At 37.1% G+C, this 25,725-nt stretch overlaps 1 protein-coding gene across 1 annotated transcript in view; it reads left to right on the top strand.

Moving 5' to 3' along the window:
* IFT74 (intraflagellar transport 74) overlaps window positions 1–24,841 on the top strand; it is a 68,817-nt gene extending 43,976 nt beyond the window's left edge. Inside the window, exons 13-20 of the mRNA XM_040963092.1 lie at window positions 367–446; window positions 12,721–12,774; window positions 13,641–13,738; window positions 14,292–14,418; window positions 19,598–19,761; window positions 21,124–21,249; window positions 23,709–23,769; window positions 24,551–24,841. Of these exons, the coding sequence (XP_040819026.1) occupies window positions 367–446; window positions 12,721–12,774; window positions 13,641–13,738; window positions 14,292–14,418; window positions 19,598–19,761; window positions 21,124–21,249; window positions 23,709–23,769; window positions 24,551–24,669 (829 nt within the window). The 3' untranslated portion in view covers window positions 24,670–24,841. The remainder of the gene's footprint in view (window positions 1–366; window positions 447–12,720; window positions 12,775–13,640; window positions 13,739–14,291; window positions 14,419–19,597; window positions 19,762–21,123; window positions 21,250–23,708; window positions 23,770–24,550) is intronic.
* The last annotated feature ends 884 nt before the right edge of the window (window positions 24,842–25,725 follow it).

The following is a 25,725-nucleotide window of genomic DNA, read 5'->3' as shown; positions in this document are numbered from 1 at the left end:
CTGTATCTACTTCTGTTAGTCATAGATTTTTTTGTTGTTATTTTCTACTATTTGAGTCTAGTTAAACAAGCCAGTGGAAGAAGGTTGCTAAAGACTTCTTACTTTAATATTGCAGTCAAACTCAAAAGAAGATGAAAGATGATCTGTTGTTAAAGTTGGGTGATCTATCCCCAAATACACTTGTACTCTAAATATGTAGCTTGAAGAAGATCTGGAAAGGACTTTTTCCTAAATTTGTTTTGTCCTCAGCATAGAATATATTATTTCTGGATTTTGCCTATGTAGCTTTGAAGAAAATGTTCTGAAAATCATCATTAGGAGTTTCTGTGTTATCTTCATAAATTTGTTAAATAACATTTCCAACAGGTTAACAGATATAAAAGAAAAAATAAATCAGTTTAATGAAGAAATTAGACAACTTGATATGGATTTAGAGGAACACCAAGGTAACATTTCTGATATATATATATATTTTAAAATCTAGATTACCAGATACTCAGGAATATTGGTACAGTATTAACTAGGATCTCTTTGGCTGTTTTTCTGAGGTTTATGATTTAATTTTCGATATTATTAAAATTTTCTGAATTATGTACTAAACATATATATTTTTAAATTATTTAAAATCTGTATTAAAATTATTTAAATTGACCAAATTTTTGGAATAACTTGAATATGTTACATAATGATATGTATTTATTTGATGTTGTCAAGAAGTTTTTTTTAATGAAGTTAGGCAATTTAAAGTTATTTTAGATGCCCAAGTCATACTTTCTTAAAATGATCGTCTATTAATTATCCAGGTTAGTTGGGTGAAGTTGGAGATGATAGGGATCAAGTCCTGAAACTCACATATAACCCAGAAGGAATTCGTTCCAGAGAAGGGTCTACTACTGGGTTGGCAAACACTGATTAATCCTGGTGATCCCTCCTACTTTCCCTCACGAAAGGTGTGCAAGAATCAGTGCAGGGACCAGAACATCTAGGGGACTTCGGCTCTGAGAAAATGGATGTTTTGAGGAATACGATGTTATGTGTAGTAGCGGGAGGAGATTGATTACCGCAGTTGCCAGCCAGCACCCACCTAATAGGTTTCTTCATGGTGCACTTTAATCACAGGCAGTATATTTTGTAAACCAAGAATTGACTATGTCTTTATGAGTTAGGTATGATATAAACAATAAATGTATATGTATGTATCATGGCTAAGAAAATACCATAGAACCAGAATAAAGGCTCATCTGTGTCTAAATTGTTTACTTCAATTTTGGTGATATTTTACCAGTTTTATTTGTGCTTGATTTTTAAGTAGTATCGTTAGCTACTATAAATTAATTTCTTACCTGGACTGGGTACTTTACAGTCTTTCCAAAAATCCTCTGAAGCTTTGTTCACCCTCTTCATAGATGCTGAGGCTAAAAGAGGTTACATAACTTAGTCAAATTTCACCACTACTAAAGAGCAAATAGATTTAAACAATGATCTTTTGACTCCAAAATCTGTTTATTTATTTATTTTAAAAGGTTTATTTTATTTTCATTACAAAGTCAGATGTACAGAGAGGAGGAGAGACAGAGAGGAAGATCTTCCGTCCCATGATTCACTACCAAAGTGAGTGCAATGGCAGGTGTTGTGCTGATCTGAAGCCAGGAGCCAGGAACTTCCTCCAGGTCTCCCACATGGGTGTAGGGTCCCAAAGCATTGGACCATCCTCGACTGCTTTCCCAGGCCACAAGCAGGGAGCTGGATGGGAAGTGGAGCTGCCGGGATTAGAACCAGCGCCCATATGGGTTCCTGGCATGTTCAAGGTGAGGACTTTTAGCCACTAGGCCATGGCGCCGCGCCCAAAATATGTTGATTTAAACTTGACCTGAAAGTGCTACAGTTACAACATAAAAATGTTTTTTGTAAGTTCTTACTTATTTTTGTTTACATTTAACAACTAGTGGCTTTAAATTAATCATCTACCACCAGAATTTAAGTTCAGTTTTTAGGTAAGTAAGCTTGCCTAAGTTTTGGTTTTCTCATCTACAAAATAAATATAATGATCCCATTTCATTTAGATTTATGAATATTATATGGCATGCATTCTGAGGTAGGCGCATGATAAAACTTAAGTCGTGTTATTTTCTTTTTGAAATGAATTTCTTGTTTTCAGTAACAAATGGTATGTATTTATTGTGCACAACATGATAGTTTGAAATACCATAGCTGGTGGAGTGAATCATCAAGCTAATTACATGTCCAGTACTTTATGTTTATCATTTTAATGATTGGAACACTGAAAGTACACGCTCAGTTGTCTTTAAGAACGTACTACGTTGTTGTTAACTACTCGCCATATTATATACAGTAAATGTCTTCAACTTTTTCCTTCTGTGTAACTGAATTTGGTATTTTGGACCATGTTGCTTTCTTTAGTAAATTATTTCATTGCTTTTAATTTATGTGGATCTAATATTCTACAGTTTTATGAATATATTTAACCTACTCTGCAAAATCAGACGTTTTTGAATTCAGATGCTATATAGGATACATCCTAAATAATTTCTCCATCTTAACTTCTTTTCACTGAAATAAAACATTTTAGTGCAGTTTATTATTAATTATTACCTCTATGATATTTGTGGTAGTTTGAAGTTTAGCTTGCATTTTCATTTTTGTTTTCTATCCCTTGTCCTTTTATATTAATGTGGTTTAAAATATGATGCTATGTAGTAATGGGAAAACAATTTTTATGTACGTGTGTATCTGATATCTAAATATGTATATATGTATGTGTACATACTCATATACACATTAGGTTTTATATATACATATTTGTTTTCAACTTGCATTCTTCTGTTTTATTGTGATCATAGATTATTGGCTCGCCATCAAAAGGGGTTTTGTTAGAAGGTTACTTGTTAGAAGGTTACTTGTTAGTTCAGGACCTGGTTATTCTTGTCTGAACTATTGTAGTAGCCTCCTAACTGGTCTCCTACCAGCAGCCTTGCCCCCTTTCATTCTCTGGCGTGATGCTAACAGAGTATCATATGTAATGTGATCCTGTGTCATTTTGCTTATCTTGATTCCCCATGGTGTATAATTTTTTAAATTGCATGTCCTACTAGTCATCTATGGTGTGGCCTCTGTATCATCAGCTTCCCTTAAGTCTAATTATCTACTTGTGTACCCCACCTCTCACCTCCTCTGTCATACGGCAGATTGTCTGCCCCAATATCTTTCCCTACTATACTTTACTCCTTCTATTGAATGTTTTTTCCCTGTTAGTTCCCTCACTAAAAGTCATTTCCTTTTGAAATCTTCCTTTGGTACTCTACCTCCTATCTACCAAAAACTAATTTCTTTCCTAGCCTGTTTCTGAGTTGGGAAAGTGAGTAACCGTCCCTCGATGTTATCAGAGCATTGTGCATGAAAAATTCCACATTGACCATCTTATGCTAAAGTTAGTTGCTGTGTGTTTGTCCTTCTTCTTAGGCTATAATTCCTCAAGGACAAGAACTGTGTTTTATATACTTTAACAGAACTGCTTGGGAAAGTAAACAAAAATGTGTGGACTATCCAAACAATTCATATTTCATTAAGGAAAACTGTAAAATGAACTAAGGGTGAAATTGGGCTCTCTGATCTTAGAATAGAGTTATGTATTCTTCCCCAAATATATCTTTTTTTGCATTTTATCATATTATTATCTTATGGTACAGTTCAATAGGCTCCTGGTATTTCCCTTATCCCAATCCGAATTTTCCCCCATCCCCTGCCCCGCCACCTAGTTTCTCTATATCATTACTAAAATATAGTTCTTCATATACAGTCATATGTCCATCATTGTGGGCATGGGCAATGGCAGAGAGTCCAGCATCCTATTGTCAAGATATAGTAAACAGTTTCATTGCAAGTCCATCTTTGTCTGGAAGTAGAAATGCATACTATATTGTATCCTCACATCTGGATGCTAGTCTCCATTTCACAGCTACGGTACATCCCCTCAAATGAAAAGTCATAATACAAAATCAGCAGTAGAAAGAAAAATAGAAATTTACAATGCCATGAAGTTAAATAATATGTTACTAGATGTGACAGTCTCCATTACACAGCTACTATACATCCCCTTAAATGAAAAGCCACAAAACAAATCAACATCAGGAAGAAAAAAGAAATTAACAACACCATGAAGTTAAATAACATGCTACTAAATGAATAATGTGTAGCTGAAGAAATGAAAATCAAGAACCTTCTTGCAGAAAATGATGCTACTGTATGATCTATGATCATTAAAGAATTTAATCAGATGAAAGTGTTTTGAAGAGGTGAAACTAACAGAAAACACTAAAAGCCATGCAATATAGTTTCTGCTGATTTTTGTTGGTGAAATGTCTCTTCTAGACAACAAAATGGATGGGATTTATTTTTTATTCCAGCATACTAATCGGTGATGTTTGATTGAGCTTAAGCAATTTACATTCAGGGTTACTATGTATAGGTGGTACTTTGGTCCTGTCATTTTAGGAATGGGTTGTTCATTGGTTTCATCTTCTGTTGTCATTTTACTGGGATGTTCTTCCCGTTTGCCTTTGGTTTTGTTGGGTGCTATTCCTCTTCTCTGTCAAGAGAACATCTTGAAGATTCATTTGTAGGGCAGGTTTGGAAGAGGCAAATTCTTTTAACTTTTGTTTACTGTGGGATAATTTTATTTCATTTTCAAAGACAAAAGAAAGCTTTGCTGGATGTGTTATCGTAGGCCGACAATTTTTTTTCTTTTAGAATCTGGAATATATCCCTCCATTCTCTTCTTGCCTGTAGAGTTTCCTGTGAGAGATCTCCTGTGAGTTTAATTGGCATTCCTTTATATGTCATCTGATTTTTTTTCACGTGCACATTTAAGGATCTTTTCCTTATGTTCAATTGAAGAGAGCTTGATGATCATGTGTTGTGGTGAAGATCGCTTTTGATCAGGCCTGTTGGGAGTTCTGTGCCGCTCCTGGCTGTTGTTTCCTAATTCTTTCTCAAGATTAGGGAAATTTTCCTTTATTATTTCTTTAAATATATTTGTAAAACCAGTTTCTCTTTCTGCACCTTCTGGGTCTCCCATAGCTCTTTTATTAGACCTCTTAATAGTGTCTTTCAATTCTTGAATACTTCTTTCGGCCTGATCCAGCTCTGTTTCCAGCTTTTTGTTTGTTTCCCCCTCGTGACAGGAAATATCTTCCAATTCTGAGATTCTTTCTTCTGCTTGCTTCATTCTCTTTTGGAGACTCTCCACTGTACTTTTAATTTGCTCTACTGTATTCTTAATTTCTAGTATATCAGCCTTGATTTGCTTTATTGCTGCTATTTCTTTTGTAAAAGATTTCTTAAATTCTTTGAACTCTTGTATGTGCTTCTCATTGTTGATCAGAAGCTTCAAAATGAGTCTTACGGATTCTGTGTCCCCCATTTTCTTGATGCCTTCTTCAGTTAACTCTGGGATTGGCATAGGGTTTTGCTCCTTTGCAGGGGGAGTTTTTGGTAATATTCATTGTACCTTTGTCTCTTCTTTTGCTCTTGGTCATTGTACTTCTGGTTAGCGGAGTCTTCTCCTCGGGGCATGTTTCTAAGCTGTGTCACCCATAGGTTTACAATTTGATTTTACTTATTGCAGTTGGTACACAACTCTTTGCTTACAGTCAATTGTGCAACTCCCTCCAGCGAGTTCCAGGTCTGGGTTCTTACCAGATTTCCACCATGGTCTCCACAGCCCCAGGTTCTGACTCATCAGTCTCCACCTCCTGTGATACCATGCTGAGGCTGCACCATTGTTTCTGCAACCTTTCTCCTACTTCTGGTTGGAGCAGGTCCCAGGATTAGAGAGACACCAGGTGTCCTATCTGGTTAGGTTGTTGGTGTCTCTGATCTTGTCAGAACCTGTTGGACGTTAGGTCTTCGTGCCACATGGACCTATTTTAACCAGTACGATGCCACAGTCGGTATTATTTTGCTGCCGGACCAGTGCAATCCATGGAACTCAGTGAGTTCTCATGAGCTCAGCACATGGGCAGTTCACTGTTGTCCCCTGCAGTCCCAAAGCTTTTGCCACAGTGTACAAAATGGTGCCTGACATACCACTACTAGAGTTCTTGATCTGCTGGCCGTCAGTTCTGATGGCTACCCAGACCTGTCTTGGGTGGAACTTGTAGAATGCCATATTGTTGCAGTTCACTGAGTCAGAAATGAGTTCACTCCCAGCTCAGCGTATGCTCAGTCCTTTCTTCTTGCCTTTGCCTCCTTATGCATAATGGCGCCCAATTCGGCTCTAGGGGGCTGACCAGGCTATGAAATCCACGCTGTTCTTGCACTGTCCATCTGGGATCTGCTACTCTGTCTCTGCTCTTGGTCAAATCAAACGAACCAGCAGGACGGACAGTTCTTTGTCTGGGTTCACCTCCCAAGCTCCCAGTGAAAGTCCCTTCCCACCTGGTTTCTGGTGGAGTTCCAGCTGCTGGTGGAGTTCAAATCGCCATTAGCTGAATGCCACTGGAGTATCAGTCATTGCAACACCACACTGTTGTGTCCACTGCTTTTCTGTGTCTGTCAGTCTCCTGGTACTCCTCTGCTGTTGTTCTGTCCTCTCCTATTTCCTGGAATGTGTCCTCTCTCCTTCATCCTGATTAAATATTTCTCTGTCCATTTAAACATGTCCTTACCCTATTCCACCATCTTGATTTTCTCAAGATTTATTTATTTTTATTGGAAAGGCAGATATACAGAGAGGAGAAAGATCCTCCGTCTGAAGGTTCACTCCCCAATTGGCCACAATTTCCGGATCTGAGCTGATCTGAAGCCAGGAGCCAGGAGCCTGTTCTGGGTCTTGCACGCAGGTGCAGGGTTCCAAAGCTTTAGGCTGTCCTTTGTTTTCTCAAGTCACAGGCAGGGAGCTGGATGGGTAAGCAGGGCTACTGGGACATGAACCAGTGACTGTATGGGATCCTGGTGTGTACTAGACGAGGACTTTATCCACTAGGCTATCACGCTGGGCCCATGTGAGTTTATTTTTACAAACATTTTAATGGGATAATAGTTCTTGTGAGCTTGATTTCACTTAGTTTCAATATAATGTACATTCTTCAGTATAAGTACACATCATCCAAGCAGTAGTACAGCACTAGTTACCAGTGTGAGGGCTCTAAAGCTTGACTTAGAATGATGCTGTGACATCATTAGCTCCTGCCATGGTTGCTGGCTGCATGGTGTTTTTGTATTTGTGTTGACATCTAGACTGTGTCTAAGTTTTTGCTACCCAGAGCAGTACTATAGTATATATTTTATTGTATCATTATATAAAATTTGCAGAGGGGAAATTAATTGTATTTATTGTATTTATAATTTTTATTGGTTTGGGAAATTTTTTGCCAGAAAAGATCATAACGTTTTGTTCTATGAAAGTAACACATAGATCATTGACAGTTGCATTTTTTTTCTTTTAAATCTTGAGTTTGTAGTACGAAGATGAGCCACAAGGTGGAGCTAATTTCCTAGGTACCCATATTCACAGACTAGGATTGACAAATAGTTTACAAAAAATAGCTATTCATTTCCTCCTATGTGAGTTTCTGAATATCTTTACTCATTAAAATTATTTCTTCATTTGTAGAGCCAGTTATTTTCTAAGTATGGATTAGATTGTAAAACCAAATATGTGGCTATGAATATTTTTAGACATGTAAGCATCTAACATCTAATAAACATCTCATTGCTGTGGTGCGATAAGTATGTATTGTAAACATACATACAATGCTGCTGTAGGAACACTATATTGCTATCTCAAATTCTGAGTTCATTGCAAGCATCCTAATTTACATATGACAGCAAATTATGTTTTATCATTTAAGTATAAATATGTTTGCATGTCTTTTAAGAGTAATAAAAATATAAAACGTAGTATTTTTCTTTAGTTTTCACAGTAGGGTACATCTCCATACTCAGAGTTCCAGGCTTAGGTTAGGAGCTTTTGCTTTTTGGCTGTCAGATAAAATAAGACTTGAAAGACTGAGTATTTGTTTAAGAGCACATGTTCTGCAACCACAGTGCTTAGATCAGATCCAAGTTGTGCTGCTTTATTGGATGCTTGATCTTGAACATAGTATTTCAGCTTTTTAAAATCTTTTTTTCCTCGTCTTTGAAAATAGAAGCAGTTAGTATGTACTTATTAGAGTTACTAACGAGTATTGGATGGATATTTTGTGTGTGTGTGTGTGTGTGCATGGGTCAGAACAAGGCTTTATTTTTATTTCTTTAAAAGAATAAATAAAGAAAGAATCTGCAACTCCAGGATAATATTATTTATTTAAATAATCTTTAAAGCTGCTTATATATATTAGTTGCTAAATGTTATTAATAGTTCTATTAATTTGTAATTTCAAAATTGAGTAAGTTTGTGAGATTTCCAAAAGGTGTGTTAAAAAGTATTTTCCTGTAAGTATTTTCCACAAGATATGCTAAACAATTATTGAATTTCAAATGTTTTGTTTTCAAAGGTGCACTCCCAATAAAACTGTTAAATATAGCTTGACAATAGGATGCTGCACTTTCTACCCTTGTCTGTACTTACAATGTCATGATTCATTTAAATAGCAGAATAATGGACTGTTGCTGAAACACTATGCTATTGTAATAATACAGGGGAAAACGGGCGGAGAAGGGCAGTGAGGAGAGTGAGAGGGAGAATGTTTGCATCTATGGAACTGTGTCATGAAAAACAAAAGAAGATTCCTAGACAAAAGATAACAAAGTATTTTTTTTCTTATATCTGAGGTTTTAAAGGGCATCCCTTGATTTTATTCTATGATTTCTAAATATAGGTATGATAAAAATAAGCTATTTTGGAAATCAGTGGAAGTCCTCCTTGTACCATGTGTTCTGGGAAATGAAAACCTCAGACCTACTTCTTAGGGTGCTGAAGTCAAGATAGCGCTGCCCTAAGCTCTATTCAGGAAAATGTCATCTGACGCTAGGGAAGCAAGTTTCAGATGAGCTGCCGTACAGGGTGGATGGAGGGGGTGTGGAAGTAATCAGCTAATGGCTAGTTCAGGAAAGTGTATTTCTCTTACCCTGCTAGCTAGCCATAGCAGAGAATCACAAAAACAAATACCAGTTTTTTTTCTATAGCAGCCCAATTTTTTTTGTGAGAGCCTATACCTGTTTTTTTTTTTCTATACCCAGGAGGGCGAAAAAAAATTTTTTTTAAGATTTTCCACTGAGAAATCACAAAATATCGCCTTGATCCCTTTCCTTCTTGACAGTGCTGATACTGGAGGAAGTTTTGTCAAAGTTGGGGATCTCCTGAGGTGTGTGGGCACCAGCCCATCAAATCTAGTGAGTCGGCTCCACAGCTGGAGTCATTAGCCAGTTGTGTCTTCCAGCCCAACCCGTTATCTGTTAGAGACGACCTGAGGGGAGTAGGAGGGAGTCTCTGATCTGGACGATAAAGACATCCAGTCCTAATTCAAAGTAAAAATGGGTGTGGATTTTGGTGAGTCTGCATTTTAGGGTGCTCTGAAGGACGTCCAAATGAACAAATATGTGTGTGTGTGTGTGTGTGTGTGTGTGTGTGTGTGTGTAAGAACTAGAAGAATTTGAAAATGGTAATTAAATCCTGCTAAAACCAGGAGTCTAGGCCTTCCTCTCTAATCCTTTCATCCCTGGCCAGTTTGTCAAGAGTGGAATTTCTCAACTAAAGGAAGAAATGATCTTCTTAGTAACCTATCTGTGGCAAGCTTAAAGGAGCTGAGTTTGCTGCTGCTTCCCTTGGCCCTCTGATGTGGCATTCTGTATCAGGTGTTCAAGCTCTGTTTCCAACTCAAAAAGCATTTCAGTAAGCTCAGTGAATGATAACATTATTATGAGGTGAATCATAATCCTAGGTGTAATGCATATTTAAAAAATTTCAGAGTAGAGATTACCTTGGTTCATCATATCATTTATTATTTTGATAGTTTTTGGTATGGTCAAAGCATGAATGGAAACAGCAGTTTTGTAGTATAGGTAAACTTTAGACATGAAAAAAAATAATGTCTGATACTTGATGGCAACTAGGTTCTGATAAATCAGATTCCGATAAATATGTGTTATGAAGTTTGTTATTCATAACAAATGGACCTTTTCTCCCTCAGCTAATTTTGGCATATGAATCTGCTGTGAGAGTATTTCTGATCATGAAAACGGGGTAGTTTTTTTTTTAATTTTTTAAAAAATTATTTTTTATTGATTACATTGCATTATTGACACTGTCTCATAGGCTCTGGGATGGGGTAGTTAAGTTTTTAATGCATCTATAACCTTTTCTGAGTTGACCTAGTATATATATTTTTTTGACCTAGTATTTTACATTAGTGTTGGACACAGTCTGGCTAGGAACTCATGGCCACTAATTATTTACTGTCCTTCAAGTACCTTTCATTTCAGCTTCTTACCACTAGTAATGTTTTGGGAGCCTTGATGTAACATTTTATTAGAATCAAGGCTGTTCGCTGTGAATTTGAGACAAGCATTTTCGAGACCAGAGGGAGAAAGCTGCTAATTCCGGTCTCTGATCATATCACCTCCTCGTGTGCTTGAAAGTCACTTCCCACCCGGGAAGTGTAGAGGCCCCCGCTTCCTTGGTTCCCTTAATGAGTGGGACCTCAGCTTCTACTGTCTTCTTCCATCTCCGCCTTTTCCAAGTGCAGCTTGTAAAAACTGCATGTGTCCGGGAGGACACACAGAACCTTCATTGATCTTTGGAGTTCTGGCCTCTGGGTGTCAACTGCTGGCTCTTCCATTTTCCTTGAATTCTACCTAAGTTTCTTCTGCATGGTATCTCCTGATCTGGAAACTTGTTTGAACTATCCAGCCTATTTTTTCATTCTCTCTGAATATTAATAAGCAATATTAGTTTGCTCAAAATGTGAAGAACTGACTGGGACAAAAAAAACTTCAGGTTGAAGCAAGCACTAATTCATTGAGCTTTCTGTGAATGGAGTCCTGGGCACATGGGACTACAGTCAACTGACTGTACAGGGGAATAGCCACAGGCCATTGAATCTCAGTATTCCTTACAGTGAAATCTCGTTGTCATCAAATTATCATCCACTCCTATCAACAGTCTTTTTAAGACTAAAAAAGTATCACATTTCATGATCTTTCTGGACATAAATTCTTGTTATTTAAAATTGAGCTTTTGTGGTCAGTGGTCAGTTTCTTCCTCACAATGGAGCAGTTTCTGACTTTATTCATTCTGATCTTCACCAAAATCTGTTCACTCTGGCTCCTAAGTGTGCTGTGTATAAAACTGTTACCTTCATCCTAATTACTGCCTCCTAATTGCAGGTAATTTTCATCTTTCAGGTACTAGGAGAGCTTTTAATTGGTCTTGGTATCTCTAACTTTTTGTCTCCAGACCTGAAATAACTTTTCAAAAATGCAAACTAATCATTTTATTGCCCTGCTTAAATTCTTCAATAATCCACTCTAGGAGAAACTCCAAACTCTTTAACCCTGGAGTCTTCAAAAGTATTTCATAATTTGCCTCATCTTTGTGCTTCCATTTCTCTTCACATTTTATGCTTCAACCATGTAACTCAATTCTTTGTGGTGCTTCATTCATCTTTACTTCCAAACTTTAAAAAAAAATTTTATTTACTTCTATTGGAAAGTCAGATTTACAGAGAGGAGGAGAGACAGAGAAAAATCTTCTGTCCACTGGTTCACTCCCCAAGTAGCCACAATGGCCAGAGCTCAGTTGATCCGAAGCCAGGAATCAGGAGTTTCTATCAGGTCTCTCATGTGGGTGCAGGGTCCAAGGCTGGGGCCGTCACAACTGCCTTCCCAGGCCACAGTCGGGGCCGGATGGGAAGTGGGTGGCCAAGACATGAACTGGTGCTCATATAAGACCCCAGTGCATGCAAGGCGAGGCCTTTAGCCAATAGGCTACTGCATCAGGTCCCACTTCCAAACTTCTGTATTGGATATGCTTTTATATTTGAGTTTTCCTTCCTTTGTTTTTCTTTCATTCATTCATTCGGGTTTCTTTTATTTTATTTGAAAGAGTTATATAGAGACAGACAGATGGATCTTCTATCTGCTGGTTTACTCCTGAAGTGGCTGCAGTGTTGGGGCTGGGCCTGTCTGAAACCAGGAGTCAGAAGCATCTCCAGGGTCTCCTACATGGATCTGAGTCATCTCCACTCCTTTCCAAAGCCATTGGTAGGAAGATGCCATGCATATCTGGAGCTAGGCCAGGCCAAATCCAGGAGTCAGGAATCTGGGGCTCCACGTGTGTAGAGCCTTCCGGCTGTCTCTTACTGCCTTCCAGGTATACCAGCAGCAATGTGGATCAGAAGTATGTATTATTGAACTTTATTTTCAAAATTGCTAAATTATTAGACCATAAGCCCTGTGAAAGAAGTTAACCTCCTGTCTTGCAGGTGCACAGTGGAAGGACTTCATGGGAATTTATGTTTCACATCAGTTGGGAATGGATGCAAAGACCAAATTGTAAATTCTTTCAAGTCAGGAAATTATCTTTTTCAAATGTTCAACATATACATATTCAACTGTTTTAATGGAGTCTATAAGACAGTGTAAAAGAATTTCTCTAATTGAATCCATCAAATATAGTAGTGTAATTTAAAAGGTATTTTTAATGTAAAGCACTGTATCTTAAGTTTTTGAAATTAATGTTATATTTTTTATCTGTTTTAGGTGAAATGAATCAGAAATATAAGGAACTTAAAAAAAGAGAGGAAAATATGGACAGTAAGTGGTAATCTAATAGATTTTAAAATATAATATTCTCAAATTAATATTCATTTCATTCCAAATCGAAATTTAATTTTGGGGAGGTAAAATGGCCAGTGAGTACAGAATAGTGGACATTCAAAGCATTCTTCCCTTGAGGACTAACTAAATGTCAGACATAATGTGAAGATAGAGGATTCTCAAAAGGTGTGTGTGTGTGTGTGTGCGCATGAGTATTGGTGATAGATTCTAAAACTAGTGCATACATTTCATTGTTTGCCTAGAGACTTTTGACAATATGTTTGAATGTTGAATGTTCCCTTTTACATATTTCACTGTGTTCCTCCTTTTTATATATTTTGCTTTTTTGTTGTTCTCATAGTATTTATTTCTGTCAGCTCTACTCATTACTTGATTCTGTCACCAACTAACTTCATTCTGTTGCAGTTTTCAATTACTTAAAAATTAATTTACTTCTTTAAGAAGTGAAAAGGTGGTGAGAGAGAGCAAGAATCTTGCGTCCTGCTGTTCACTCTCTAAGTGCTTGCTAGCCCAACCTCTGAAATGTATTTTTGGCTTCTGGCTTCTGAGCTTGGGCCTGAGCCACTTGGGGAGTGGCCATCCTCCACTGTTTTCTCAAGCTGTAAGCAGGGAGCTAGATGGGAAGTGGAACAGCCAGGACACGAACCGGCAACCATATGGGATGCTAGCACCGCAGAGTGGACATTAACCTGCTTAGCCACAGCACCAGCTTTCTGATCTCCATTTTTCTTATGTTTCTTTTGAGTCTATCTGTATATCTGACTTGTTTACTCATACTAAATTATACTGGTGTTTAAAAGTTTAAAAATATGTAGTCTGTTATTAAATTTTTCAATTGACAGATTTTATTGAGAATTTTGAGGAAATTAAGAATCAAGAAGTGGAACGGAAGGCACAGATAGAAGCCAGCATTGTTGCGCTGTTAGAGCACTGTAGCCGGGTAAGTACTGTGCACTTGTCATGGTGTCCTGGTTACTTTCACTGTGATTCACTTTCCAAACACAACTCAGCAAGTGGAGCGTCTCAGTATTATGTCTTCTCAATTGCTTAATTAAATTCTCTTGTTCACCAGTATCTTCTTTAAAATACTCATTTAATTTCTATGGAAAAATGTTTTCTTGGTGTTTTAAGGCTATAACCAGCTCACATCTGTCATGGCTAGACTGGATCAAAGATTAGGAACCTAAACTAAGCCTGGCCTCTTTTGCAAGTGTTAGGACCTGAGTACTTGAACCCTCTGTTGCTTTCCAGGGCGTACCTGACCAGGAAGCTGCGTCAGGAGTGTAGCTGGGAGTGGAATCCAGGCTCCCTGATGCGGAGTGTGGCATTCTAAGCAGCACCTCAGCCCCTACACCTCAGTTCCCATTCCGTCAGGGCTGTACTGCTAAAAAAAAAATCATACCCTTAAGTGTCTTTAGCAGTGTTTCTCAAAAGTTTTTTTCAGAGAGTTAAAGCTGTGGACTTTTTCTGTTTTTGTTTTTCTGAAACTACAGAATATAAACCGTATGAAGCAGATCTCCTCGATCACTAATCAGGAGCTGAAGATGATGCAGGATGACCTCAATTTTAAATCTACTGAAATGCAGAAGTCACAGAGCACAGCCAGAAATTTAACTTCAGGTGGGAAAACACTGGATTTTGACATTTTTTTTTTCTGTACCAAATTGAAGCTTTTAGAAATGTCAGTTTATTCTCTTTGGTTTTTTTTTTTTGAACGCTTCATTGACTAGGGATGTGGTTTGTAGTTACTTGTATTGTCACTATGTGTAGTGTCAGAATTCCGTGACTTTTCTCATCGGCTTAGGATTATATTGGAACATTCTCATTCGTTTAATATTTATTTAATATAGACTTACAGTGATCACTTGAAGCTACTGACTTTCTAATGGTGTAAAAGCTGTCCACATCCAATAGGAGTTGTGCTCCTGGGCTGGTACTGTACGGCACAGTACCCTCGTGATCAGTGGTGCCATCTGCAGGGGAAGGTGCCCATGGCCTCTGTTGCTGAGCTTTGCGCTCCAGTAGGTTAGGTGTACTGTGAATTTTTGACTTGCCTTGTTTTCAGCATACCGTGGCCTTATCAGGATGTAATCCTATTGTAAGTGAAGGAACACCTGCACGGACTCCTTTTTCTTCGGTGGTTAGACGCATCAGTTGTTTCCATTTCTTACCTGTTATGAATGTTGCTGCAATAAAAACAGGAATACTGATGTCTACTGACACCCTGATTTCATTTGCTTTAATATATATCTAGGAATGAGATTGATGAATGGCGTGGTAGTTCTACTTTTAAGTTTTTTTGAAGACCTCCGTAGTATTTCCCACCATGACTTTATTAGTTTACGTTCTTACCAACAGTGGGAAAAAGTTCTCTATTCTCCACATGTTTACCAACCCTTGATTTTTTTTTTCTTTTGGATAACAGCCAAACTGAAGTGAAGTGATATCATTGGCGTGTCAGTTTGCATTCTTTGATGATTAGTGATGTTGAGCATGTTTCACGTGCCTGATGGCCATTTGTGTATCTTCATTTAAGAAATGTCTGTTCACGTTTAATGCTCAGTTTTAAATTAGAGTGGTTGTTTTTCTGCTGTTGAGTTGTTTGAATTCCTTATGTAATCTGGATATTAGTAACTGGTTACATTTATAGTTTGCTTAAAATTTCCTCCACTCTCTTCAGTTTATCTGATTCTCTATTTGTATTGATTCGTTTGCTGTGACAAAAGCTCTTTAATTTGATGAAATTGCATTCGTCTGTTTTTGTCTTTGTTTCTTGTCTGGTCCAAAAAATGTTTGCTCATTCTAGTCTCCTAAAATGTTTCATTTATTTTTTCCAGGAATTTTAGAGTTTTAGATCTTACATTTAGGTTTTTATTCAGTTTTGAGACATGTCTCATTGATTTTGATATGTTGTGCACCTGTTTTATGAAGAAATTTAAAAATTTTCTTTTTTTTTAAAGATTTATTTATTTTTATTGGAAAGGCAGATATACAGAGGAGGAGAGACAGAGAGGAAGATCTTCCGTCCGATGGTTCATTCCCCAAGTGACTGCAACGGCTGGAGCTGAGCCAATCCGAAACCAGCAGCCAGGAGCTTCTTCCCACATGGTTTCAGGGTCCCAACTGCTTTCCCAGGCCACAAGCAAGTGGTGGAAAGAGAAGTGGAGCAGGCAGGATATGAATCAGTGCCCATATGGAATCCTGGCTCATGCAAGGCAATGAGTTTGGTCACGAGATGCTGGGTCCAGTACCTAGATTTTCTTCACCCTACCCCCAGGAAGTAATTTTGCCTTTCTTTTGCTTTATATAAGCCTTTTTTTCTATAAAAACAAAAGAATTTTATGTATTAATATTCTACCAAAAATGCTTTGTTTTATACTATAGATCATATCTAAGGTCAATATTAACCCAAATTTTTTCCCTCTTAAAATATGTTTGTGCAACAGCTACCTAGAAACATACATTTCTAAAAAAGTGAATAGCAATGCCAAGAAACAAGTTCAATAATCAGAAATTTTTACATCTTCCATACTTCCATAGTGTGTGTTTTACAGTTCCTTTTGAAAAGTAGTCATTATATCTTCTTTTCTATAGACAATGAAACTAAAGTGTCAAGAATTGGCCTCAGGGGAGATAAAAACCCAGTTTATTACTATGTAAAATATTTTGAGGCAGATTTGCTTGTTTTAGGGATTTCTGTGGTCCCTAAAACTAATTTCACTTACTAAGTTATTTTTGTGTTATTAGCACAATACCAGCATGTCATTTATACTGACATATAAATTACTCTTCCTTTCTTTCCCTAATACCATCCTCAGTTCATGAAAATTCCTATATCTAGAAATGCAGGAAATTGAAAACAGGGAGTTGATAACATTTTATTTACCTCTCAGAGATTATGGGCTCGATATCCCCTGTCTGTGAATTGTCTCCCTGCTGCCCTCGAAGCTGCAGCCGGGACTCAGCGGATTGTGTTAGGTATTCCATAATTTTAATGGGGCGATATCATCCCCAAGAGGGCAAAGTTACTTCCTGGGAGGGAAAGGGTGAAGAAAATCTAGATACTATAATTATTATTTTAAATATGTATTTATTTATTTGAAAGGTAGAGTTATATAAGGTGGGCATGAAGGAGAAGCAATGAGGGGAGAGAGAGAGAGAGAGGTCTTTGATTTGCTAATTAACTCCCCAAATAGCTGCAACTGCCAGAGCTTTTCTGGTCTGAAGCCAGGAGCTTCTTCTGGGTCTCCCAAATGGGTGCCAGGTCCCAAGCAGTTGGACCATCCTTTGCTGCTTTCCTAGACACATTAACAGGGAGCGGGATAGGAATTGTAGGAGCCTGGATTTGAACTAGTGCTGTATAGAACAGCAGCACTGCAGGTGGAGGATTTACATGTTGTGTCACTATACCAACTCCAATATATTTATTTGTTTATTGTAAGTTAGAATTACAGAAAGACACACACACACACACACACACACACACACACACACAGATCTTCTGTCCATTGGTTCACTAACCAGCTGGCTGTAATGGGCAAGTTTGGACCAGGCACAAACTAGAAACTTCATTTGGATCCCCCATATGGATGGCACGGTCTTGGTTGGACCGTCTTGAGCTGCCTTTTTACTGACAGGGACCTTTATTGAAAGTGGGGAGCCAGTATGTGAACTGGCTCCCATATGGGATCCCTGTGTCACAGGAGGCAGCTTTACTCACTGTGTCACAACACTGGCCCAGATTCCAAAGGGTCACTGGTCATAAGCAAATGCACAGTGTGCCTGTGATATGAAAATCTCAGAGGAATTGGGCGATTGGGGGTGGGAGAATAGCTACAAGTCTCCTTAGGGGATCAAGAATGGGGAATAAAAGATAGAGGAACACAGGGATACTGCGTTGGTCAAGAGCAAGGAGTCTGTCAGCAGTAGTTTTTATTTGTATTTTTGGAAAGGAAACTTCAGAGAGTAAACAAAAGTGCTGATGGCAACATATTTCAGAAGCATTTCCCCAGGTCAGTGTGATTCTTTCTGAGGTTCTGCTACTGTGTACACACTGTTTGGTAAACTTTTCAACTTCACAGCATATCAGAAGGAACTAGACTGCATCCTCTTCCTGTCTCTTCCCTTGGAGAAGCTTTTAGCTCTTCATGGGGACCTGTTGTGAAAAGAAAATAAACTTTACACTATACCACCCAACATCTTCCCCTTTTTCTCTAGAAAAATCAGTTTGCATAATTCTTAAATATATTTATGCAATATATATTCAGATTAAACTTGGCAGCTAGATTTACTTAACTATTTAAAAAATCAAAGCACATTTTCGATTTAAAGTATTAAAGAACCATAAATGTGGATGACTTATTCAAAACTTTGTTTGTAACTTTCTAATCCTAATAGAAATGCAAATCCAGTAAAACAATACTCATTGTAACAACATGTAAGTCCTTTATGTATTTGTGTGTATATGTATATACATTTATATTTTTATGTCAGTTTGGCTGATATGAATATTTAGTTAAATTTTAGAACTCCAAAAGAGATAAAGAAAATATTCAGGGAATACTGGTTTAATTATGGCAGCTATAGAAAATTCAATTGAGCAACAACTTCCAGTCTTAAAATGATAAATTTTGAAGCTTTAAAAAAATCTTATTCACCTATACTTAGCATAACTACTTAGTATTAATATTATATCACCTTTGGGTCTGGTGCCATGGTGTAACACATTAATCCTTTGCTTGCATTGCTGGTGTCCTGCTTGGTTGCCAGTTCAAGTCCCGGACGCTCCACTTCTGTTCCACACATATAGTCAGTCTTCCTTGTTCATGATTTTGAGAATTTGCGTGTTTACTAAAATTAAATTGTAACCCCCAAATAATACTTGGTTTACTTTCAGAATAGTAAAAAAATTGAGTGGCCTGACATATGTATTCCCAACAGAAATTTTTAAAAAGGAATATTTTGCCTTCTTCTCTTCTTGTACTATAAGTTTCCCCTTTGTGTTATATTTAATACTATGTATTTCACATTTTTGTATTTTCTTTTAGTAATCATGCTACTTAAAATGGTTCCCAAGCAAAGTACTGATGTACTATCTAATGTTTCCAAGCATAAAAACACTGTGATGTGAACTCTGGGGAAAATGTGTATTGGTTTAAGTTTCAGTGAGACATAAGCTAGAGTAGGTATAGTCCATGAGTTCAGTGTGAATAATCAGCAATATATGCTATGTGAAATGTATTGGAACAGAAACATACATAAAACAAGAGTATATATTGGCCATTTGACAAAGAAAATTGTGACCAGAGGCTCACAGGAACCTTGTCTTGCAGTTAACCGAAGGGTCAGTAGTTTAGTGTTTGATAATCTTTTATAGTGACTTCATATTTGCATAATGTAACTGTTGCACATTGCAGAATAGGCTGTACATAAAATGAAACTGTACTCAAATATATTAAAAAACAGGTTGTTTAACTTGCATTTTTTCCCTACATAGTTATGTATATGTCATGACATTATTGCAAAGTCTTTATCTCATAACATAAGCTCTATTTTTAGGTAGGGAAAAGTTTGCAATTTATCTTTATATGTTTTGTATGAGCATTAAAGAAATATGGTAATATACACCAGGCTAAATAACTTATCAAGAGAAAGAAATTTTTTTCAATTTGTTTTTACCTTATTTCACTATTTTCTGTAAATATGTCCTTCCCATGATTTTCAGATTGATGTATTACATTTTCTTACATGAAAGGAATAAACTTTTGATTAATTATGACCTTAAATTCCTGTGTTTCAGACAGTCAACGTTTACAGTTGGATCTACAGAAAATGGAACTTCTGGAAAGTAAGATGACTGAAGAACAACATTCTCTCAAAAACAAAATTAAGCAAATGACAACTGATCTGGAGACATACAATGATTTGGCAGCTTTAAAATCATCAGGTGAAGAAAAGAAAAAGGTAAATGCTAACATTTATAAAATTAAAATTTATAAAATTACAATTATGATTGTTACTTTATTGATCAAATTATATAAGGGCGCTTCAAAAAGTTTGTGGAAAATGGAATTAAAAAGTAAGTTTTGTGCAAAACATTTTTTAAATCCATGCATACCTTCTTGCTAATATACATTTTTCATAAACTATTTGATGATCCCTCATGTATGGGTTTCAAAATTTGTAACAAAATAACTTTTTAAAATTATATTTTTCTACAAACTTTTTAAAGTATCATCATACATTATTTATTTTTAGTTGATTATTTTATAGATAGGCTCTATTTACATATATCATTGGAATCTAGAATGATGGTTTTAGGAAAAAATAGAAAAGCAAAGTGCTTGATACAAAGAAATATAGTAAATATGAACTTCAGTAGATACAGATTTGATACAGCACTTTCTGCTTAAAACTTGGCAGCCTGTTTGTTTTTCATAAATACTTTTATATATTATTTGGAGAGAGAGATCTTTCTTTTGTTGTTTCACTCCCCAAATATCCACAATGGACAGTGGTAGGCCAAGCAGAAGGCATGAGTCAGGAACTCCATCAGAGCTGCCCATGTCCGCTGCCTTCCCATGAGCATTATTAGCAGGGAGCTGGATCTGAACTACAGCAACTGGCATTCGTATGGGATGCTGGTGTCGCAGGCAGAGGCTTAACCTTTTGTGCCACACACCAACCCCTTGACAGCCTCATCTACTGTCCCTTGTATTAATTTAAAATTGGTGGAATAGGCCTGGCACAATGGCTCAACTGGCTAATCCTCCCCTTGCAAGCGCAGGGATCCCACGTGGGCACTAGTTTGTGTTCTAGCTACTCCACCTCCCATTCCTCTAAACTTTGTACATACTTATTATACATACCTGTTTGTGGTGTGGGAGAGCAGTGTAGGATGGCCCGAAGCCTTGGGATCCTGCACTTGCGTGGAGAGCTAGAAGAAGCTTCTGACTCCTGGCTTCAGATCAGCTTTAGCTGATGTGGCCATTTGGGGAGTGAACCTGTGGATGGAAGATGTTTCTCTCTCTCTATTTCTCTATGTAAATCTGCCTTTGCGATAAAAATAAATGAATCCTTAAAAAAGGAAAATAAAATTGGTAGAATAGGAACAGATACAGTGGTATCAGCATAGTTAGTATTAATTCAGTTAATATTTACATAACTTAAGTAGTTCAAGGTATAGTTTTACAAATTTTGGAATAATTATAGCCTTGGTAGAATTTTATCAACATATAGTCTTTCAAATTAATAAATCAAATATTTATATTGGCTTGCTAGTTATATGATACAGCCTGCTATTTAATTCTGTTTGTATCTTTCTAGAAATTACATGAAGAGAAAACAGTGTTATCAGCCCGCAGAAATGCCTTTAAAAAAATAATGGAAAAATTAAACACAGAACATGAGGCACTAAAAACAAAATTGCAAGAAAATGAGACACATGCACAGGTAAAAAATTTTTAATAACTAGCATTCTTTTATCCTTGTAGTCTGTCCAGTTCTCTGAATAATTAATACATTCTTCTACAAATATTTATTTTATTTATTTGAAGAACAGAGTTTCAGAGAGATGGGGAGCGGGACAGCTCCATCTGCTACCTCCACACTGATATCCCAATGGCCACAACAGCCGGGGCTAGGCCAACGCCAAAGCCAGGAGCCAAGAGCTTCATCCTGGCCCTGACATGGTGGTAGCAGCATAAGAATTTGGCCATTTCCCATTTCTTTCCCTGGCTCACCAGCAGGGAACTGGGTTGGAAGTGGAGCATCTAGGACTCAAACCGGTACCAATTTAACCCATTTTATCACAATGCCAGTCCCAATCCATATTTTTACAAGAAAACTTGCTTTATGTATGTTCCAGATTTTTGGTTCTATACAATCTCTCCTCATGAGTTAACTTCTACCTTCTAAGAACACAGATTGAACAGTAGTTCTGTGCTAAGAGCTATTGATTCGCTCCCCAAGTAACCACAGTGGCCAGAGCTTCTTCCAGGTCCACCATGCAGGTGCAGGGTCCCAAGCCTTTGGGCCATCCTTTACTGCTTTCTCAGAATATAAGCAGGGAGCTGGATGGGAAATGGAGCAAACAGGACAACAAACTGGTGCCCCTATGGGATGCTGACGCATGCAAGGCGAGGACTTTAGCCACTGAGCTGTCGCACCCGGCCCATAAGCCACAATTTTTAATCCTCTATATTGTTTGTCATCTTTTAAAGATTTTTTTTTAATTGAAAAGTTAGACTTACAGAGAGAAGTTGAAATAGAAAAAGATCTTGCATCTGCTGGTTCACTCCGCAAGTGGCTTCAACGGCCAGAGTTGAGTGATTCTCAAGCCAGGAGCAAGGAACTTCCTCCATGTGTCCCATGCAAGGGCAGGGTCCTAAGGCTCTTGGCCATCCCTTTACTGCCTTCCCAGGCCACAGGCAGGGGGCTGAAAGGGAATTGGAGCAACTGAAACACATACTGGCACCCATTTGGGATTCTGACACATACAAGGCAAGGACTTTAGCCACTAGGCTGCCATGTTGGGCCCTTGTCATTTTTTTGCATAGCAGTTTACCAAGTCAGATACTGATCTTGCTTTGTAGATATTTTCTTTAAAAACTGACTTTTAACATCTATAAATAATTTTACATAACAGATTGGATAAATAAGTTATAAGGTAAAAATTTTTTGAAAATTAGCTTGTGCTTTGTGATGTCCTTTGAGATCTAAACGCAAGTCAGTGATATAAAATATGAAAGAAATGTGACCATCTGACATATTGTTGCTTTTTTTTCATTATTTGTATATCACTTAAAACTTCTATTGCATAGTAAGCAAGTTACATCTTTGAAACAAAGATCAAAAGGTCTGACATATGATTTTGCAAAAGGTTATTAGAGATTTAGTGCTGAAAATTGCTGACTGCTTCCTTAAAATCAGCTTAACTTCAAAGTCCTATCAGGACAATACATCTGATTAGTAGTTTGGCTCACAACGCATTCAGTTCACATAGTTATGATTCAACCTAATATCAATACTTGTCCCTGGAGGAGACAGTGGAATGGGTGCTGTATCAAAACTGGACTTAATGCCCTGAAAATAATGTTAACATAGAAAGAAGCATTAATTCTGCCTCATTTAATGTATTTTTTAAAACTGTTCACTACTCCTTTGCAATGTCCAGGCAGAGCATTTTTTTAGTTTCATTTTTAGACAGTCCTTTGCTTAGGAAAAACTGTGTGCATCTTAAAAAAGAACGAACGTAACCCAGAGTTGCAAGGTTAATTAAATCAGAAAAACAATTTAATTCTATAACAGTAAAATTGTCTTCTGAGGAAGTAACCATCAATATAATATCCACATTAGCTTCCTGTTGATGTAGAAATTATTGTATCAGTGCCAACTTTTTCCCAGCCCTCTTATAATCTTCACACTGCAGCTCTGCTCTTATCACAACGTGTGGAATTAGAGAGGAAATTTAGCCCTGGAAGTAAGGAAGTTGCTCCTATAGAGCTGGGCCTTTAACAGCGTTAGAATATGTATTACATTTGTGGCATGAGAGTTCCAGATTTCAAGGAGAAATTCTCATGATATCCCGTTCTTTTTGAAATTCTTTAAGGAAATGGAAAAGTCATAAATTGTCTTTCAGTTGACATATACCTGTGAAAATAAACATTTAAAATATCTTCTGATTAAAATAGAAGAAAATTTGTTGTGAAACTTACCATTATAACTAAAATATTTACTATTGTTTAGTTTTTCTTTTTTCTGTTTTGTCTACTGTGGTTTTATCTCAGTGAAATGAAAAGAGCTGATAAGATTTAAAATTGAGTGGGTCTTTTGTCTTTTCTTATCCTCTCAAAAGAGCATATAATTGTTTGAAATGTGGGCACTGTAACCTTTCTCTTCTGTGTTTTTAGCTTACAAATTTGGAAAGAAAATGGCAGCATCATGAACAAAATAATTTTGTAATGAAAGAATGTATCCTTTAAAATATTGCAAGTTAATTTGTCTTCTATTTTTTTATTGTTTGATTTTTAAATTTCTATAAAAACGCAAATTCTGTTAAGTTTGACAAACACTTACCGAATACTTAAAAAGTGTTGAGCCTTTGGATGACAAGTGGAGCATCATTAAGTAAGATTTAGTTTTTACTCTGCAATTGTCAGGGTATATGTTTACTCCAAAATAACCAACAGAAAGCAGACTTTGAAAATTGCCAGTGAAGATTGTACAGTGTTACAGTGTGGCATAATGATTGAGTGTTCAGCTTTTAGAGTTGGGAGATCTAAATTGAAATACTCATTTGAAACGTTTGGATATCTTGATCTGTTTCCGTCTGCACGTCCCAGCATTCACACACACTCTCAAAGCACGGCGGTTTGGGCCTGGTTAGGAAGTGTGCTAACAAGCTTCACTGCTGAGATGCTGAAGACAGAGGATCGGGGCTCCTTTTCTGCATTCTTGAAAGACAAGTAGCATTTTCTACGTTACAGAGGATGTTTTGCCTTCATTGATACCATTTCATGATAGAAGTAAGATTTTTATTTTGTTTCTTCCTTCAGGTTTTCTTTCAGTTCAATAGTTGACAGCAACATAAAATAAGCAGCTTATTTGGGGAAATGTATGTGAAGCATTATAATTGGGATTTTTGTACTCTCTTGCATTCAGCGAGAAAAATACAGATATTATTTAGTTCCTTTTTGATCCACATAAATTAATATTTTTACTGACAATGTTTTTCCTTAACTAATACAATTAGTCATAGCATCGAAAAGTCAGGAAAGTGATTACCGGCCAATTATGAAAAATGTGACCAAGCAGATTGCAGAGTACAATAAAACCATCATCGATGCTCTCCACAACAGCAGCAGAAGCTGAGACGGCACCAAGTGGCAGTCTGCGTGGAAATATCTTCCCGTGTGAAACTTTCTACAAAATGACTAACACAAAATAACTTAAAGAATTGTTACCAAGATTTTTGAGTGCTATATTTATACAGCATTTCAGAGAGTGATTAGATAATAAAATACTTCAATGAATAGATTACATATAAAAGTGTGTAATCTCTTTTTTTAAAAAAAGATATTTGTTGGGCCCTGTGCAGTAGCCTAGTGGATAAAGTCTTTGCCTTGTACACACCAGGATCCCATATGGGCACTGGTTCTAATCCCAGCAGCTCCACTTCCCATCTAGCTCCTTGCTTATGGCTGGAAAAGCAGTCGAGGACGGCCCAAAGCCTTGGGACCCTGTACTCACATAGGAGATGTGGAAGAAGTTCCTGGCTCCTGGCTTCGGACTGACACAGCACCGGCCATTGCTGTCACTTGGGAAGTGAATCATCGGACGGAAGATCTCTGTCTCTCATCATCTTTGTATATCTGACTTTGCAGTAAAAAATAACTCTTTAAAAAAAAAAGAGTACTTAAGTAGATTAACTTCTAAGCATTAGCCAAACAATTGGAAAAAAATTTTAAAGGGGTAGAATTGCTTCTCTGTCAGCATACCTGAACATGAAAAGTGTATTGGATTCTTAAAATATATATATAGATATTGTTCATAAACAATAAAATTTACTCATGTGTCCATTGTTCCAATATTTTATACTGGGAATTATTCCATTTTAACTAGATGTAGGTAAAGAAGGGAGCATTTTTAAGCATGGTTAGTGCAGGATTGCTGATATAACTGAAGAACAGTGATGAATTCACCGAGGTGGCATTCAGAAAATGTGTTCCTCAGATCCTGCGTTTCTCAGATTCTTACCAGGTAGTCTACGGCCAAAGGACTTACAGTCAAGGAAGCACTGTTAGAACTAGACAAACTATCTTCTCGGCTGCTCAGAAGCCTCTGTGTCCTTTAGTGTTGAGAGGTCAGGAAGAGAATGCACTATAAATTTTTTCTGAGAGCCTTCGCCTTCACAAAGCTTTGCTCATC

The sequence above is a fragment of the Ochotona curzoniae genome, unplaced genomic scaffold (genome assembly GCF_017591425.1).
Source record: "Ochotona curzoniae isolate NIBS_2020 unplaced genomic scaffold, NIBS_Ocur_1.0 scaffold_3208, whole genome shotgun sequence".
Lineage (NCBI taxonomy): Eukaryota > Metazoa > Chordata > Mammalia > Lagomorpha > Ochotonidae > Ochotona > Ochotona curzoniae.
The sequence above is the reverse complement of the archived record's forward strand: the minus strand, read 5'-3'. Positions and strand labels throughout refer to the sequence as shown.